This window comes from Rhizopus delemar, genomic scaffold, assembly GCF_000149305.1.
Source record: "Rhizopus delemar RA 99-880 supercont3.21 genomic scaffold, whole genome shotgun sequence".
Taxonomy (NCBI): Eukaryota; Fungi; Mucoromycota; class Mucoromycetes; order Mucorales; family Rhizopodaceae; genus Rhizopus; species Rhizopus delemar.
Window position 1 is genome coordinate 334,170 of NW_027137847.1, and position 14,717 is coordinate 348,886.

General features: G+C 37.7%; 6 protein-coding genes across 6 annotated transcripts; 4 read left to right on the forward strand and 2 right to left on the reverse strand.

Moving 5' to 3' along the window:
- Positions 1-225: 225 nt before the first annotated feature.
- On the forward strand, positions 226-3,852 carry RO3G_16691 (uncharacterized protein; the record flags this gene model as incomplete). Its single annotated transcript, XM_067671275.1, has 2 exons — positions 226-1,663; positions 1,829-3,852. 2 exons carry the CDS (start codon positions 226-228, stop codon positions 3,850-3,852), a joined length of 3,462 nt encoding a protein of 1,153 aa, XP_067527376.1.
- Positions 3,853-4,188: 336 nt separating this feature from the next.
- On the forward strand, positions 4,189-4,578 carry RO3G_16692 (uncharacterized protein; the record flags this gene model as incomplete). The annotated part of the gene is made up of 1 exon (XM_067671276.1): positions 4,189-4,578. One exon carries the CDS (start codon positions 4,189-4,191, stop codon positions 4,576-4,578), a length of 390 nt encoding a protein of 129 aa, XP_067527377.1.
- Positions 4,579-5,334: 756 nt separating this feature from the next.
- RO3G_16693 (uncharacterized protein) lies at positions 5,335-10,200 on the reverse strand (the record flags this gene model as incomplete). Its single annotated transcript, XM_067671277.1, has 1 exon — positions 5,335-10,200. One exon carries the CDS (start codon positions 10,198-10,200, stop codon positions 5,335-5,337), a length of 4,866 nt encoding a protein of 1,621 aa, XP_067527378.1.
- A 382-nt stretch (positions 10,201-10,582) lies between these two features.
- On the forward strand, positions 10,583-11,180 carry RO3G_16694 (uncharacterized protein; the record flags this gene model as incomplete). The annotated part of the gene is made up of 2 exons (XM_067671278.1): positions 10,583-11,041; positions 11,175-11,180. 2 exons carry the CDS (start codon positions 10,583-10,585, stop codon positions 11,178-11,180), a joined length of 465 nt encoding a protein of 154 aa, XP_067527379.1.
- Positions 11,181-12,364: 1,184 nt separating this feature from the next.
- On the forward strand, positions 12,365-12,634 carry RO3G_16695 (uncharacterized protein; the record flags this gene model as incomplete). The annotated part of the gene is made up of 1 exon (XM_067671279.1): positions 12,365-12,634. The coding sequence occupies one exon, from the start codon at positions 12,365-12,367 to the stop codon at positions 12,632-12,634; it is 270 nt and encodes an 89-aa protein (XP_067527380.1).
- A 537-nt stretch (positions 12,635-13,171) lies between these two features.
- On the reverse strand, positions 13,172-14,485 carry RO3G_16696 (uncharacterized protein; the record flags this gene model as incomplete). The annotated part of the gene is made up of 1 exon (XM_067671280.1): positions 13,172-14,485. One exon carries the CDS (start codon positions 14,483-14,485, stop codon positions 13,172-13,174), a length of 1,314 nt encoding a protein of 437 aa, XP_067527381.1.
- Between the last annotated feature and the right edge of the window lie 232 nt (positions 14,486-14,717).

Sequence of the window (14,717 nt, forward strand, 5' to 3'; positions counted from 1 at the left end):
CTAATATCGATTAATAATCAATAGTCATATACTGTAAATATTAATATTTAGCCGTGATTAGAAAAGTATAAATACCCTCATATTTTTAACTTGAATAAAGAACAATCTACTTTGAGTCTCACTTATTTTTACATTTGTTGATTGACTTAGTACTTTTTATATTATAAAACCTCAAATATCACATTTTTTTAAGTGAATACACCACGATATTGTTCTAAAATCAAGATGTCTGCTACTGGTAACTCTACTCCTGCTACTCCCAATGCTCCTGCTCCCATTGACTACGCTATGGAATTGATCAACTCTCCTGAGCAAGTCGCTGATGCTGTCTTAAAGGAAACGGAAGACTATGCTAGCTCTTTAAATGAGTTGTCTATAAATGAAGATAACCGAGCCATTTCCTCTTCTTCTGAAGACAATTTATTGGAAATGAAAAATGCTAAAAGGGTGGCATATGACCTCCTTGAACGAGTTCGGGTGGAACTCACTCGTATGTATGCAAATCCTCAGGCTTCTATGGATGAATTTAACCAAGGAAGAGAGGTAGTTCAACAGGCTAAATATCGATATAACGGTATAGTTGAGCTATACAATGAATGCAAGAAAAATAGGATGCATAAGCCTATGTTGTCTCACGCCGGGAACCCTAGATCTGCTGTCAATAAGGAACATACGGCACAGGACGAATGGTCAAGTTTCAATAACAGCAAGATCAGCCGCTCTGAGCTTCCCATTCTGCATCTTTCGGTGGACAAGAAGGATTCTGACCCTGATGACTGGAAATATTTCAACACCGTTGAAATATTTTTCAAGACCTTTGAGCGCATTTTCAGGATCAATCAAGTAAACATCTTGGTCCACTGGCGTGATTACATGGCCTTGTCCATTGGCGAAGCCAATTTAGATTGGTACCAAGAAACAATCGAATCACACAGCCCTTCGTACTCTTGGGAAGAAGCCAAGGACATTATACGCAAGCACTTTGAAAACCCTGCCAAGGCAATTGAAATGTTTGGACGCCTACTCTCATCCAAACAGCGAAACAATGAAACGGTGTCTGATTTCACTGCTCGTTTCAACCGCCTTGCTCAAACCGCTCAGTGTTCGGATTCAAACATGCTTGCACGAATATACATCAACTCTCTTCATGATGATTTAAACCTTCACATAAGAACGGTATTGTCATCCAACTATGGTGCTACTTTCTTACAAGACATCAATTCTATCAGAGAAGTTGAAAAACTTGCTTCTGGCTTGGAAGTACACAAGCACCAGCCCTATGCTGCTTCTACCCCATACAAGCACTCTAAAGGTGAACGCCATGGCTTTAAAGGTGCAAAAAGAGGTCATTCTGAGTCCTCAAATGGTGACTTTATAAAGAAACAAAAAAGTTCTAATGGTCACTTCACCTCTTCAAGCTCTTCTGACTCCTCCAGTTCCAAAAAGTGTCTATATTGTAAAGATACATGGTTCAAGGGACATAAGTGCATGAAATTCTTTGCTCAAAAGAATAAGAGCACAGTAAGGAAGATAGAAAAACGAAAGCAAAACGTTAAAAAACTTGATCATCCCTCTACTAAGGCATGGAATGAATTTGCCAAGAGACAATCAAATAACAAGAAATCTAGTACTGATGATGAACTAGAGGATAAAATGCAACTTGGTAAGTGCATAAGAGCAATAAAACAAGAGAAAAATGACTTGTTGACTCACAATTCCTTTTCTTTATATACTCCTATAATCATCCAGACGAATAGAGCACTTGGTTTAATTGACACTGGTGCAGAAATATCAGTCATAAATAGAAAATTTATTGAAATAAATAAAGTTAAATTCTATCATAAAACTGGTCTTATTAATTTAGCTGGAAAGGATAACGTTGTAAAAAGGATTGGTATTACTGAACCACTTGAATTGAAATATAATGGAAAGACTTTCCATCATTCATTTGAGATTATGGATTTTAATGAAGATGATAAATGTAATGTCATTCTCGGCCTTGATATTTTAAGTCATTTAGGTATTGCTCTCACTGGAGTCGCTCATAATTGGGATGATAATGAAGTCATCTTTGATGATTCAATTGATGACACTGTTAAACCCAACAACTCTCCTGCTGGCACTGAACTTGAACGATCCCAGTTCATAGAAAAAATTCAGCCTTTACTTGCAGAAAATATGAACATACCCAAAGATCCATTCTGCACAGTGCCTGAATCCATAATCCACTTACCCACGGAAAAAGGAAAAATTGTAAATCATAAGCAATATCCCATAGCATATAAATTGAAACCTGTCTTAGATGAAGCCATCAATAAATGGTTAGACAATGGTACCATCACAAAAGCTCCTGTAAATACGGCCTGGAATTCTCCATTAACTTTAGCTGATAAAAAGGATGCAAATGGAAATAAAACTGGCAAAAGACCATGTTTAGATCCTCGACATATAAATGCTCTATTACCAAATGATAAATTTCCTATACCTCTCATAACGGATATTTTTCATGAATTATCTGGATCCTCAATCTTTACTACTTTGGATTTGACTGCTGCATTTCATCGTTTTAAGATTCATGATGAAGACCAACCTAAGACCGCATTTACATATAACGGTCAGCAGTATATGTTTGTTGGTGCTCCTTTTGGAATAAAGTTCCTATCAAACGTATTCCAAAGAGTAATGACGCAGATATTTAAAGACATGCCCTTTGTACGAACTTTCATTGACGATATTGTTATAATGTCGAAAAATATGGAAGAGCATGCTGTACATGTAAAAGCTGCTATAGAAGCGCTTACTAGGGTGAATCTCGTTCTCAACATCTATAAATGTCATTTTGCACAAAGCTGCGTTTATTTACTCGGTTTTTGTATCTCTGCTAAAGGATCTTCGTTAGATACTCGTAAGCTAACAAATATTGAAGAATGGCCTAGACCTACATGTGGCACGGATGTTCAGCGATTCTTAGGTGTTGTAAACTATTTCCGCGAACATATTCCTAAAGCAGCCATGTTAACTGCTCCTTTAGATCATCTTCGTAACAGCAAAATAATAACTGAGAAGGATTGGACACCCTTGCATCAAACTCATTTTGAGGCAATAAAGAAAGTTTTACTTTCCAATGTGGTGTTAAGTCAACCTGATCTCAGACAGCCATTTTTTGTCGCAACTGATGCTTCAAATTACGGTATTGGTGCTGTACTATATCAAGAACATGTGGAGTTGACATCTAATGTTGATTCTACAGATGTAGTTAAAAACGATAATGTTTTAAAGGATAAGGGAAAGAAAAAGACCACAATAAAATATATTGGTTTCATGGCACGTTCTCTTTCCAAGTCCGAAAGAAATTATAGTACCACGAAGAGAGAACTTCTGGCAATCGTATTTGCACTCAAAAAGTTTCATAAATTTCTATGGGGAAATCCTTTTACACTTTATACAGATCATAAAGCTCTGACCTATCTTCATACACAAAAATATGCAAATACCATGATGATGAATTGGTTTGATATCATTCTTGATTACCAATTTAAGGTAATTCATCTTCCTGGTATGGATAACATATTACCTGACCATTTATCTCGCCTTTTCCCTACGGATCAAATGCTGAGGGGGAGTGAACAGGATACTAGAACTAAAAATGGCATTATACATACAGCGATAAGAGCTATAAGATCAAATAAACATAAAAAATTTACAGTAAAAAAACCTGCACAATATAAGCAGTGTGATTATATGACTCCTCCTAAAAATGAGAGAAAGCAACTTATGCTAAGAGCTCATCTAATGGGTCACTTTGGTGCTGAAAATATAGTAAAAGTATTACATAATGACGGATTACACTAGAAAAACATAATAGTCGACGCAGTCGAACTTGTTAAATCATGTGTTGCTTGTCAAAAGCATAATATAACCAGAAAAGGATATCATCCTCTAAGACCAGTATATTCATACCTACCTGGTGATCACTGGTCGATGGATTTAGCTGAATTACCCACAACTCCGAATGACAATAAATACTTATTGGTGCTATTAGATATATGCACACGATTCTGTATTCTAAGATGCTTACCAAATAAGAAAGCCAAAACTATTGCTGGCACTCTTGTCCAAGTTTTTAGTGACTTTGGTTACCCGCGTATTCTACAATCAGACAACGGAACCGAATTTAAAAATGTCACAATGAAATTGTTAACTGAAAGTACAGGCATAGATCACAGACTTATCTCACCTTATCATCCGCAAGCAAATGGCAGTGCGGAAAGATGGGTTAAGACTGCTAAGATTGCTATTGCTAAATCAGTACAAGGAACAGGACAAGACTGGGACTTTTATGTACCTAGTGTACAGTTATTTATAAATAACAAAGTATCTAAAAGGCTTAATACTCCACCTTTCTCTTTGATGTTTGCGAGAAAAATGAACGGATTTGAAGATTACCGAAAAAAGGATCCAAAGAAAGCCGTACCGCTCTCATACGAAGAATTGTTGGAAAGAATTGATCATATGAATCAAGTAGTCTTCCCAGCCATTAAAGATAAAACTGACAAGTATGTTGATGAAGTGTTTTAAGTATAAAAATATGAACAAAGAAGAATTAACGAGACCGAACAATAGTTCTAAAGTCGAATTACTTTTATTAAAGAAAGATTCCAAGGCTATTTATATTAGTTTGAGCAAGACCTGAGATTAAATGACAAGAGATAGTTACGACCGATATGATTTGACATGTATAAGAAAAATTTTATAAACTGATGTAAATAATCAACTGTTGAGATGAAAGTGAAACTTGGCTGTTCAGGGCAGTTGGTAATTATCAGGATCTATTCTTATTCAAACTCATTTGTAAAGATTTAGCTTAGAATGATAAGACTGTTATCTTATTGACATGTCAAAACATGACATTGCCCCCTTCCAGGTTGTAATTATCTTTTCTGGAATTAATGTGGCAAGTAAAAAGATGTTTGTTTAACTGAATGTCAAAATGAGGTTTGAGATGTCAAGATGAGCTCTATTTGTTGTAAGAAATAGGTGCTTGGTAGGGTGAAGTCATATAACGTATAGTGGCTCTTTATATAAACATATAAAGTATAGTGTTCAAGAATGGAACAAAGCATTTAGGCGATAATAAACCCTAAACAGGAATTTATTGCTAAAGTGATGTTTGTCTGTAAATGTGACTGCGTACAAATGTGCAAATTGAAAAATATTAAGGCATGAGAAAAAAAATTCATTTTTTGCTATCCTTGTAAATATTTTATAATTGCGTTATTTGCTGGTAACATATATGTATAGTTAATGAAAGTTGGGTGGAAGAAGGTCAATGTGTTAACGTCTGTTTCTTTTAGAGTTAGTTACATTGCGATGCACATTTTTTCTTTTCTTGGTTGTATCTTTTTTAGGAACAAGTTGAACCTCGCGCGCTGGTTCTTGTTCACTTATACGTGACCAATACTTTTGGATCGGTCTGTAATCATGGAAATGACTAGCCGGTTCCCAAGTGTCATCTTCTTCTCCATAACCTTTCCATCGAACTTTATATAAGTAATTACCCGGTGATCCCTTATGGTGTAAAACTGCCTCAACATCGTATGATTCAGATTGATCAGTATTGGATAAAGATACTTCCTGGGAAATAACCTTTATTTGCGATGGAGGTACATCTCTTGGTAAGAGTGCTCCAGTTGCATCAACCAACACGTATGAACCACCTTGAGTTTTTCTTTTGACAGTGTAATTACCAACGTAGAGGGGATCACTTTTTGCAACACGGTTTACATTCTTGAGCGTGACTTGACTACCAGTGGGGATATCGGTTAGAATTCTGTGAGTTTGGTTGAACTTGTCTCGAGACGCAGCTTGTGAAGTTTTTATTTTTTCACGAATAGCAGGTAAGACAGTGTCATTAAACTCGTTAATTCTAGTTTCTAACTGTTTCATTGTTTCAGGCGATTTAGTTTTGTCCAGCACGTTATTATAATCCTTGTTTTCATTGGGACGTCTTGCAAACATCAATGAGAAAGGTCTAGTGCCGTGTAAAGCTGTATGCGTATTGTTGAGGGCTTCTTGGGTACTGTCAACATACAAGTCCCAATCCTCAGTTCTGCCTTGTAATCTTTTGTGCAAAATATTTTTTGCTTTGCCAACCCATCGTTCGACTATACCGTTAGCTCGGGGATGATAAGCTGATATGAGACGATGATCAATACCGGATGATTCAACATACAGTCTTACGATTTCATTGACATACTCAGTACCATTATCACTTTGGATAATTTTTGGTCGACCAAAGAGCGATAAGATACTCCTTAATGCAAGTGCAATAGTGAGAGAAGATTTATCGGGCAAGGCTTTGAGTACACAATATCGTGTGAAGACGTCCACTACCAGAAGGATGTATTGATTACCTTGTACTGAAGTAGGGAAAGGTCCGGCTGTATCGATACAGATGTGATCCCAAGGTGCATCAGCATAGATTGAGGTCAAGGGATTGTATCCGTGTTTTGCGATATTGAATTTTTGGCAATCAGGACAACTACGTATTATTTCAAGCGCATCTTCTTTGAGCTTTGTCCAGTGAATACCCTCACTATGTAAAGCTGTTACGATTGCTTGAGCTCCACGGTGTCCTTCTAAGTGTGTATCCATGAGTAGCTTTCGTCTGTCTTCTGGTGCTGGGGTCATCAAGTCAGCAGGCATCATCATTCTGGATGTAAGAATTGATCCGTTAGAATTGATGATTTGGGAAGTGACAATTGTTTTGATGGTTTTATTATCCCCCTCCAGCGTTTTTTCAGGTTCAAAAAGACGCGACAAAGCATCTGGCAGAATATTTTGAATACCAGGTCGATGGATGATTTTGAAGTTATAATCCAGTATAGTATCCAGCCAATTGATCATCATAGCGTTAGCTACAGGCTGAGTGTGGAGATAAGTCAGGGCCTTGTGATCAGTGTATAAGGTGAATGGGTTACCCCACAAAAATGGATGAAACTTCTTTAGTGCAAATATCACTGCTAATAGCTCACGTTTAGTGGTAGAATAATTCTTTTCAGATGTAGAAAGTGAGCGTGCCATGAAACCGATATATCGAGTCTCATTTTTGATAACTTGGTAAAGAACAGCACCAATTGAATAGTTACTAGCATCAGTAGCAACGTAAAAAGGTTGTTCTAAATCTGGATGATGAAGAAGTGGCGCAGAAGACAATAATGACTTGATCTTTTCAAAAGCACTTTCTTGTTCAGATGTCCAAAGTTTATCAAGTTTACCTTCGAAACGTAATTTGTCCAAAGGCGCAGTGACTTCAGAAATATTTGGCAAGTATTTTCTAAAATAATTTACCAGTCCTAAAAAGCGTTGAATCTCTTTTCCAGATGAAGGTCTAGGCCAAGTCAAAGCGTTTGTAACTTTACGAGGATCGAGTCGAGACCCTTTGGCATCAACACAGAAACCAAGCAAGTAAACAGTAGACTGCGCAAAATGACATTTGTCTGGGTTAAGGATCAAGTTCACTTTAGTTAATCTCTGAATTATGTTTTGCACATGTGTGATGTGTTCCTCATAAGACTTGGAAAATATGATGATATCATCAACAAAAGCCTGTGCATAAGGTAAATCACGTAACACTATATTAATCACTCGCTGATAACGGGAAGCAATATGTTTCAATCCAAATGGACAACCTCTAAATTGGTATTGTTGACCTTCAAAAGTGAATGTGGTCTTAACACGATCAGGTTCGTAGATTTGGAATCGATGAAATGCTTGTCGAAGATCAAGAGTGGTAAAGATAGTTGATCCTTGTAATTGATCGAAAATCTCTTCAATCTTTGGAATAGGATGTCTATCGTTTGACACGAGAATAGAATTTAACAAGCGAGGATCGAGACAGGGTCGATGTCCTGTGAGATTACCAAGCAAGTCTTTCTTAGGTGCCAATGTTAAAGGAGAATTCCAATCCGAATTAGGTGATGCACGTTCAATAACTTCATCCTTTAACCAAGTGTCAATACATTCACGCATGATTGGTAGTAATTTAAAAGGAGTACGATATGGTGCACGGTAAGCGGTTTTTCCTTTAACAGTATCTAAACGTATAACTGACTCGGGTACAGTACAGAATGAATTCTTTGGTATTAAGGCATTTTGATCAACAAATGGTTTAATAGCATTATGGAAATGAACTTGTTGCTCACGTGTACCGTAAGGAGCTTTGTTAGGTTCAGGTGTATCATCCGTAATCTCTTTGTCAATAACTGGTGCAAGATTAGGATGTCTGATGGCTAAGTTGGTAACAAGAATGTTCAACTTGTGCATTAGATCTAATCCTATTACAACTTCAGTATCCAAGGAAAGAGGAAGGACTTCAAAAGAATGGGATGTATGAATAAGATTATTATCATTATCACCGTAAATAACACTTAATGGAAATTTGGTTGTACCGAAACGTTTACTAACATTATCACTTGTAGCAAGTATAACGGAACCAGATACATTTCTATCAATTGCAATATTATATTTATTAACAAAATTGATGTCTATCGTGCTAAAGGAGGAACCACTATCAACCAGGGCCATAGTGTTCACGTTCTCTATTGTGATAGGTACAATTAAAGAATGGTTAGTACTTTTAAATACTTCATTCTGTTTTGTTAATTTCTTACAATCATAGTTGACTGGATAGCCCTCGTCATCTACGTCCATCAAGTTGCTATCACCACTAGACACCTTAGAAGATGCCTGTTGTGGCCTAGCTTGAGGAGTGATGGTGAGGTTGAGCTTGCTACCATTAGAACTTGAAGTAACCAAGCGAGCAGAACGAATGGCTTTACTCGGACCATAATGGGGCTTGTCACGAGGACAGCGAACAGCGTGCTCTTTTGACCAAGGGACATTACCCAAGCAACGATAACAATTCTTGGCAGCAGAGACAAAAGACACTGGTGAATTGGTGATAGTGGGGGAAGGGCTCACCGATGAAGAGCTTTGGCTCAACAAATTCTTGTACTTGTTGCACTTGTCTGTAGGATGGTTGGCCAGACCATGGATGGCGCAATGAAATTTGTTTTTGTTGTTGCCAGGGGGAGAGGACTTCTTAGTTATACCCTGTAAGTTGCTCAACAAATGTGAGTTCCTAGGGTTGTACTTAGATGCCTCTGTTCCATTTGCAGAGAGAGACAAAGATGAAGACTTGACGGAGACGGAGTCTTGACGAGGTGATGGGCTGACCTCGGAACACAAGTTGGATGACAGTACCACTCTGGCCTTGGCAGCGACTTTTGCGACAGAATCTTGCTGATCTCTTCCTAGGTTCAACAAAGAGCGAGAGACCTCTTGACGCAAAAATGCTGGTAAGGCTCGTTTGTATATGGAGGCAGTCTTAATGTCATCATCCCACTTTGCTGCCCTGCGAATTCTTTGGAATCGATCGGTGAAGGCTTCGATGGATTCTGTTGACACCATTTTGAGTGATAAGAGCTGGTCCATATATTCTAGCTCTTGTGCTACGTCCTGTGCAGCGTACGTCTTGACTATGATCTTTCTTACTTCAGACCAAACCAAGTTGCGACCTTTTAGTACTTCGTTGAACCATGATCGTTGATCCCTGTTCATTTTGATGGGAACCAGACGAGACCAACTAGAATCTATAGGTAGACCATTTGATTCAACGATAAGGGCAAAAGTGTCGAGTAAATCTTCTACTGAGTCATGTACATCTGCTTCTTTCCTCCAGACATTACCCTGCCACTGCCAGATTGGAAGGTCAGGTGGGATGACATGAGCGGAGCGAGGGTAAGAGGTACTTGTATGGTTGCTGGAGCCAAGGATCATATCACCTGTAGGTACGGGAGGTGAGATACAGAAAGCCTGAGCTTCATCTAAAAACATGATGCAGTTTTTAATGCTGACTGCTTGCTCTTGTAACCTTGTAAGATGTTCTTGAGGTGCCCCAGATACCACAGCGCGGGCAATCTGCTGTCTAAGGTCTTCTAAAGTAACCCTCAGACCCATAACAGCATCGATGGGCTTATCATCGTTTGATGCAGGCTTTACTGCTATAGGGAATGTAGCTTCTTCAGCATTAGTCATTGCAGTATCTTCCATAGCATTTGATGCTTCTTCCATGTTCGTTTCATACATATCAGTTTCACCATGAATAGAAGTATTAGGAACTTGATCTTCTTTAACCATATTTGCTTTTGTAATTAGGAGTTCAGAATTCGTTAAAAAAAAATGAAGTGTTTTAAGTATAAAAATATGAACAAAGAAGAATTAACGAGACCGAACAATAGTTCTAAAGTCGAATTACTTTTATTAAAGAAAGATTCCAAGGCTATTTATATTAGTTTGAGCAAGACCTGAGATTAAATGACAAGAGATAGTTACGACCGATATGATTTGACATGTATAAGAAAAATTTTATAAACTGATGTAAATAATCAACTGTTGAGATGAAAGTGAAACTTGGCTGTTCAGGGCAGTTGGTAATTATCAGGATCTATTCTTATTCAAACTCATTTGTAAAGATTTAGCTTAGAATGATAAGACTGTTATCTTATTGACATGTCAAAACATGACAGTTGAAAACATGAAAAAGCAGTTTGAAAAGCATAATACAATAGTTGATGACTTCAAAGAAGGAAGTCATGTCATGGCTAAAGTTCCTACTATGACTGGTTCACTAAATCCTGTGTATGATGGTCCGTATACAGTGATTCGTAAAACCAGAGGTGGATCCTACGTACTTCAGGATGAAATGGGATTACTAATGTCTCGAGACTATACTCCTTCTGAATTAAAGCCGATTGATCTGCATAATATAAATGAGGACAATGAAGAGGTTTATGAGATCGAAGGAATTGTAGATCATAGAGGTAGAGGTAATAACAGAGAGTTCAAAGTACGTTGGAAAGGGTATAGTAAGGATGAAGACTCATGGCTTACGCCTGATAAAATCACCCATACCTCTACTATTGAGAACTATATGAAACGAATGGGATTACATCCACAAAATAAATTCAAGAAAGATCCCGTAAAAAATAAACCTTTGATACATAAGCATAATAATGAAAAGGGAATTTTACATAAAGCTACAGAGTCACTTAAATCACTCTATGATAAAGACACCAAAGTTAATCAGGATAATAAATATAAATTATCTAAAGATATAAACAAGACCCATAATAAACATAAAAGAAAAGCCATAGATATTAACGACTTGAGACGAAGCAAAAGAAATCGTACATAAATAAACGATTGTCCCAATCTGGCAGGGAGGGATGTGGTATTTACACATGTAATAAAGTAATAATATAAGTTACTACGAACAATGGTCCTCCGAATTAGGAATATCGGACATTGTATTACGCCACTTCAAATAAAATCCCGATCCACCACAGAATATTCTAATAAGTTCCTGGATCAGGATTAATAATTACTTCTTGATAAGAAGATGTTAAACTATGCCAATCATATAAATAACTCATTGTCTAATATCGATTAATAATCAATAGTCATATACTGTAAATATTAATATTTAGCCGTGATTAGAAAAGTATAAATACCCTCATATTTTTAACTTGAATAAAGAACAATCTACTTTGAGTCTCACTTATTTTTATATTTGTTGATTGACTTAGTACTTTTTATATTATAAAACCTCAAATATCACACAAACAATGAAGCATGCTGGTTGCTCTGTTACATTTTAAGGCTGTATTAGATATTGAGGACCACGATATTTGTGTCAAGTATACAGTAGGTCACAAAACTGCTGCAAGGAATCCATTTTTCTTGGTTTTTGTAGCGCACATCCTGTTACAGTGGCACAAACTGCCTCTGTTCCCACATAGTAAATCTTCTACATGTCTTGAAAAATCCGAAAGAGTTTATGCCCTATTGGATAAGTATTGAAGGAAGTATGAGGCGCGCAATTTGAAAATTTGAAAAAATGAAAATTTGAACGGAATGAACTTATTTATTAATATTTAGTTGGTCCTACTTTTCTATTAATAATCTCTTGAGTTCTTTCCGGAATGTTATCTACATGTCCTTGGCAAAGATCTTTATGGAAGTCATTTCATATTTCATCAACTCGTTCCCAAAACACATCCATGTTCTTTGCTCTATATTCGTAATAGTTGAATTTCAACTTCAATTGATGTCCTACGTGCTCGATTGAATTTAAGTCGGGGATCTAAGCTGGCCAATAGTTAACACAGCTCTCTTGGTGACTACATAACTAGGCTATTGTAGATTATGCCTTGTGCTTTGTGTTATTATCATGCTAAAACTAAATGTTGGACCAGTCGAAATTGTAGTACTTCATAGTATCACGAAGCGCAGTGTTTAAAATATGCTGGTAAACACCCGAGTTCAAGTTTCCATCGTAAATTTAGCAAGCATATCCTGGTCCTTCAGAGGTTATACAACACCAGGACATCAATTTGCTAGCTTCATGGTGGGTTACAAAATCCAGGTCATGATGTTGAAAAAGGTCACTTGGCCTTTTCCGATAGTGATCATCATCATCAAAGCCCTATACGTTGATCTTGGTTTCATTAAAGTAAACGATCTGTTGTCAATCAACCATTGCCTAATCCTGATGCTCCTTATTCCATTTTAACTGATGCTACGTATGCACTTTTGTCTGAAATGGCTTCTTTTTTTCTATCAGAAAATGGAACTCCATTGATTTCAGTACGTTAATTTCTGACTGGTATGAGATATCATAGCCAAATCCAATCAGCTCCCGGTTCACCTCTTTAGAAGCCTTTAGAACCCATTCCATAACTTTTCTTTTGATTAACCGCTTCGTCACTTTGGAGACTACTGTAGGTCTACCACCTGTGTTTACTGTTCTACTTGAAAACAGCCGTCTAGAGTATCTACTAACAATTGATTAATGTAATCCAGGCTCCTTGGAAATATCATACATTGATGTGGATGCGGTTAATGCCTGTTTGTGATCGTTTATTTTCTCCTCTGACAGCCGTTTAGGCATGCGATTGACGATAGGGTAAAAAAGAGAAATAATTTAAATAAGGGAATATAAAATTTAAAATAAAGGAATTGTAAGCGCTTTTATATACTGGCATCATTCTAATCATGTCAAGAATGTGAAAAATTATGATAGCAACCGGTTGGGTCGTATTAAAATTCGTCATTTCAAACATATCTGAACAAGTAAAAAATGTCGGATGTTCATAATACTACCTTTAGCGATCTCAAATTCCACCAATAACCATTGCCCATATCCGATAATCGACGAATAAATACACTTTCTATTGAGGTACAAACAGTCAAGGTTTGAGATAGTTTGGTGCAGTACCCATGGACAACCAGCTGTAAAACCTGAATTTTGCAATTCCTTGCAGCAGTTTTTTGACCTACTGTACATGTTCAAGTACTCGCCGTTGGGCTGCTTGATTCTCATCAGCTTTTGACGATACTGCAAGTAGGTGAAGGATTCACCAAACTTGCCTATGAGAGCGGTCTTGGCACCTTCCCAATTGCTGTTTTTGAAATCAGCGACAGTCAGCTTATGTTGGAACCAATTGATGCTCCTATCATCCTGGCCATTTTCAATGGACAACTGGAGATATCCTAACCAGTTCTTGTCAATGTTGACACCATAATGTTTCACGATGGCCTCAAACTTCCTGATGAAGTCCTTTACTGTCTTAAAGGCATTGTCATTCTTCACATCATCAGGACTGACCTTGCTGGAAGAGTAATACTTAGGATTGTAAGCAGCACTGACCAACAGGCGAAAGGGAGGTATGACCTTGATGGGGACAGTAGGCTCAGACTCACGAGTATTGTTGGCATTGTTCCCAACCTCATTTATCTTTTGGCTAATTTCATTAGCGCTAACCTCAAGCTTGGTAATACGTTCCTCGTAGTAGTCCAAATCTTCCCTGTACTCGCGTATTTGGATCTTAAGAGTCTTTCTTTTCGACTCATCTTCTTCAAGATCACGCTTCTCAACTAACTTGTCGAGCAAGTCAGCTGTCTCATCGTACTTACGATTAAAGCGTTTCAACTTCTCAGGGATGCTGCTCTTACTTTTCGAAACAGACTTAGAAGAACGCGAGGCGTTCTTTTTCTCACCGCTAATGGCGCAGCGAGCGTTGTTCAGAGGTGCATCCTCCATGACAACGTCATCTTCAGTAGTGGACAGACTAATGGCGTCACCACGTACTGAGGACGATTCGTCCTTCTTTATGGAAAGAGAGTTAAGTCTCTCTCCTATAGCACCACTGACTGAGTCAGCAGGAGAAGGCGAACGAGAACGGGAACCAGTGACCATTTCCACGTAGGAAGGTGACCCGGGACGGTCAGAAAAGTTGTCCAGGCCAGGGGCCACAGGAGAAGCAGGACAAGAGGAGGCAACCTCAGAAACAACAGAGGACAAAGAAGAGATGGAAGCACGAGATGTGCGAGTGGGGCGGTTGTTGCGGGTGATGACGGCCATGTTGTAGTGGTAGTAGTAGCTGGAGTGGCTTATTGAAAAAAATGAGATATTTGGTACTTATGATGTAAAAACAGTAGGAAGTCAATAGCTAACAACTACTATTTATTGAGTAAAAAAAGGAGAGGAACTAATAATTTAGAATGAACCCTGGATTATATCGTCTGACTATTAATTGTATAGTCTGACGTAGGCTGGACTGAGATCAATAATAAAATAATGAATAAAGACATCA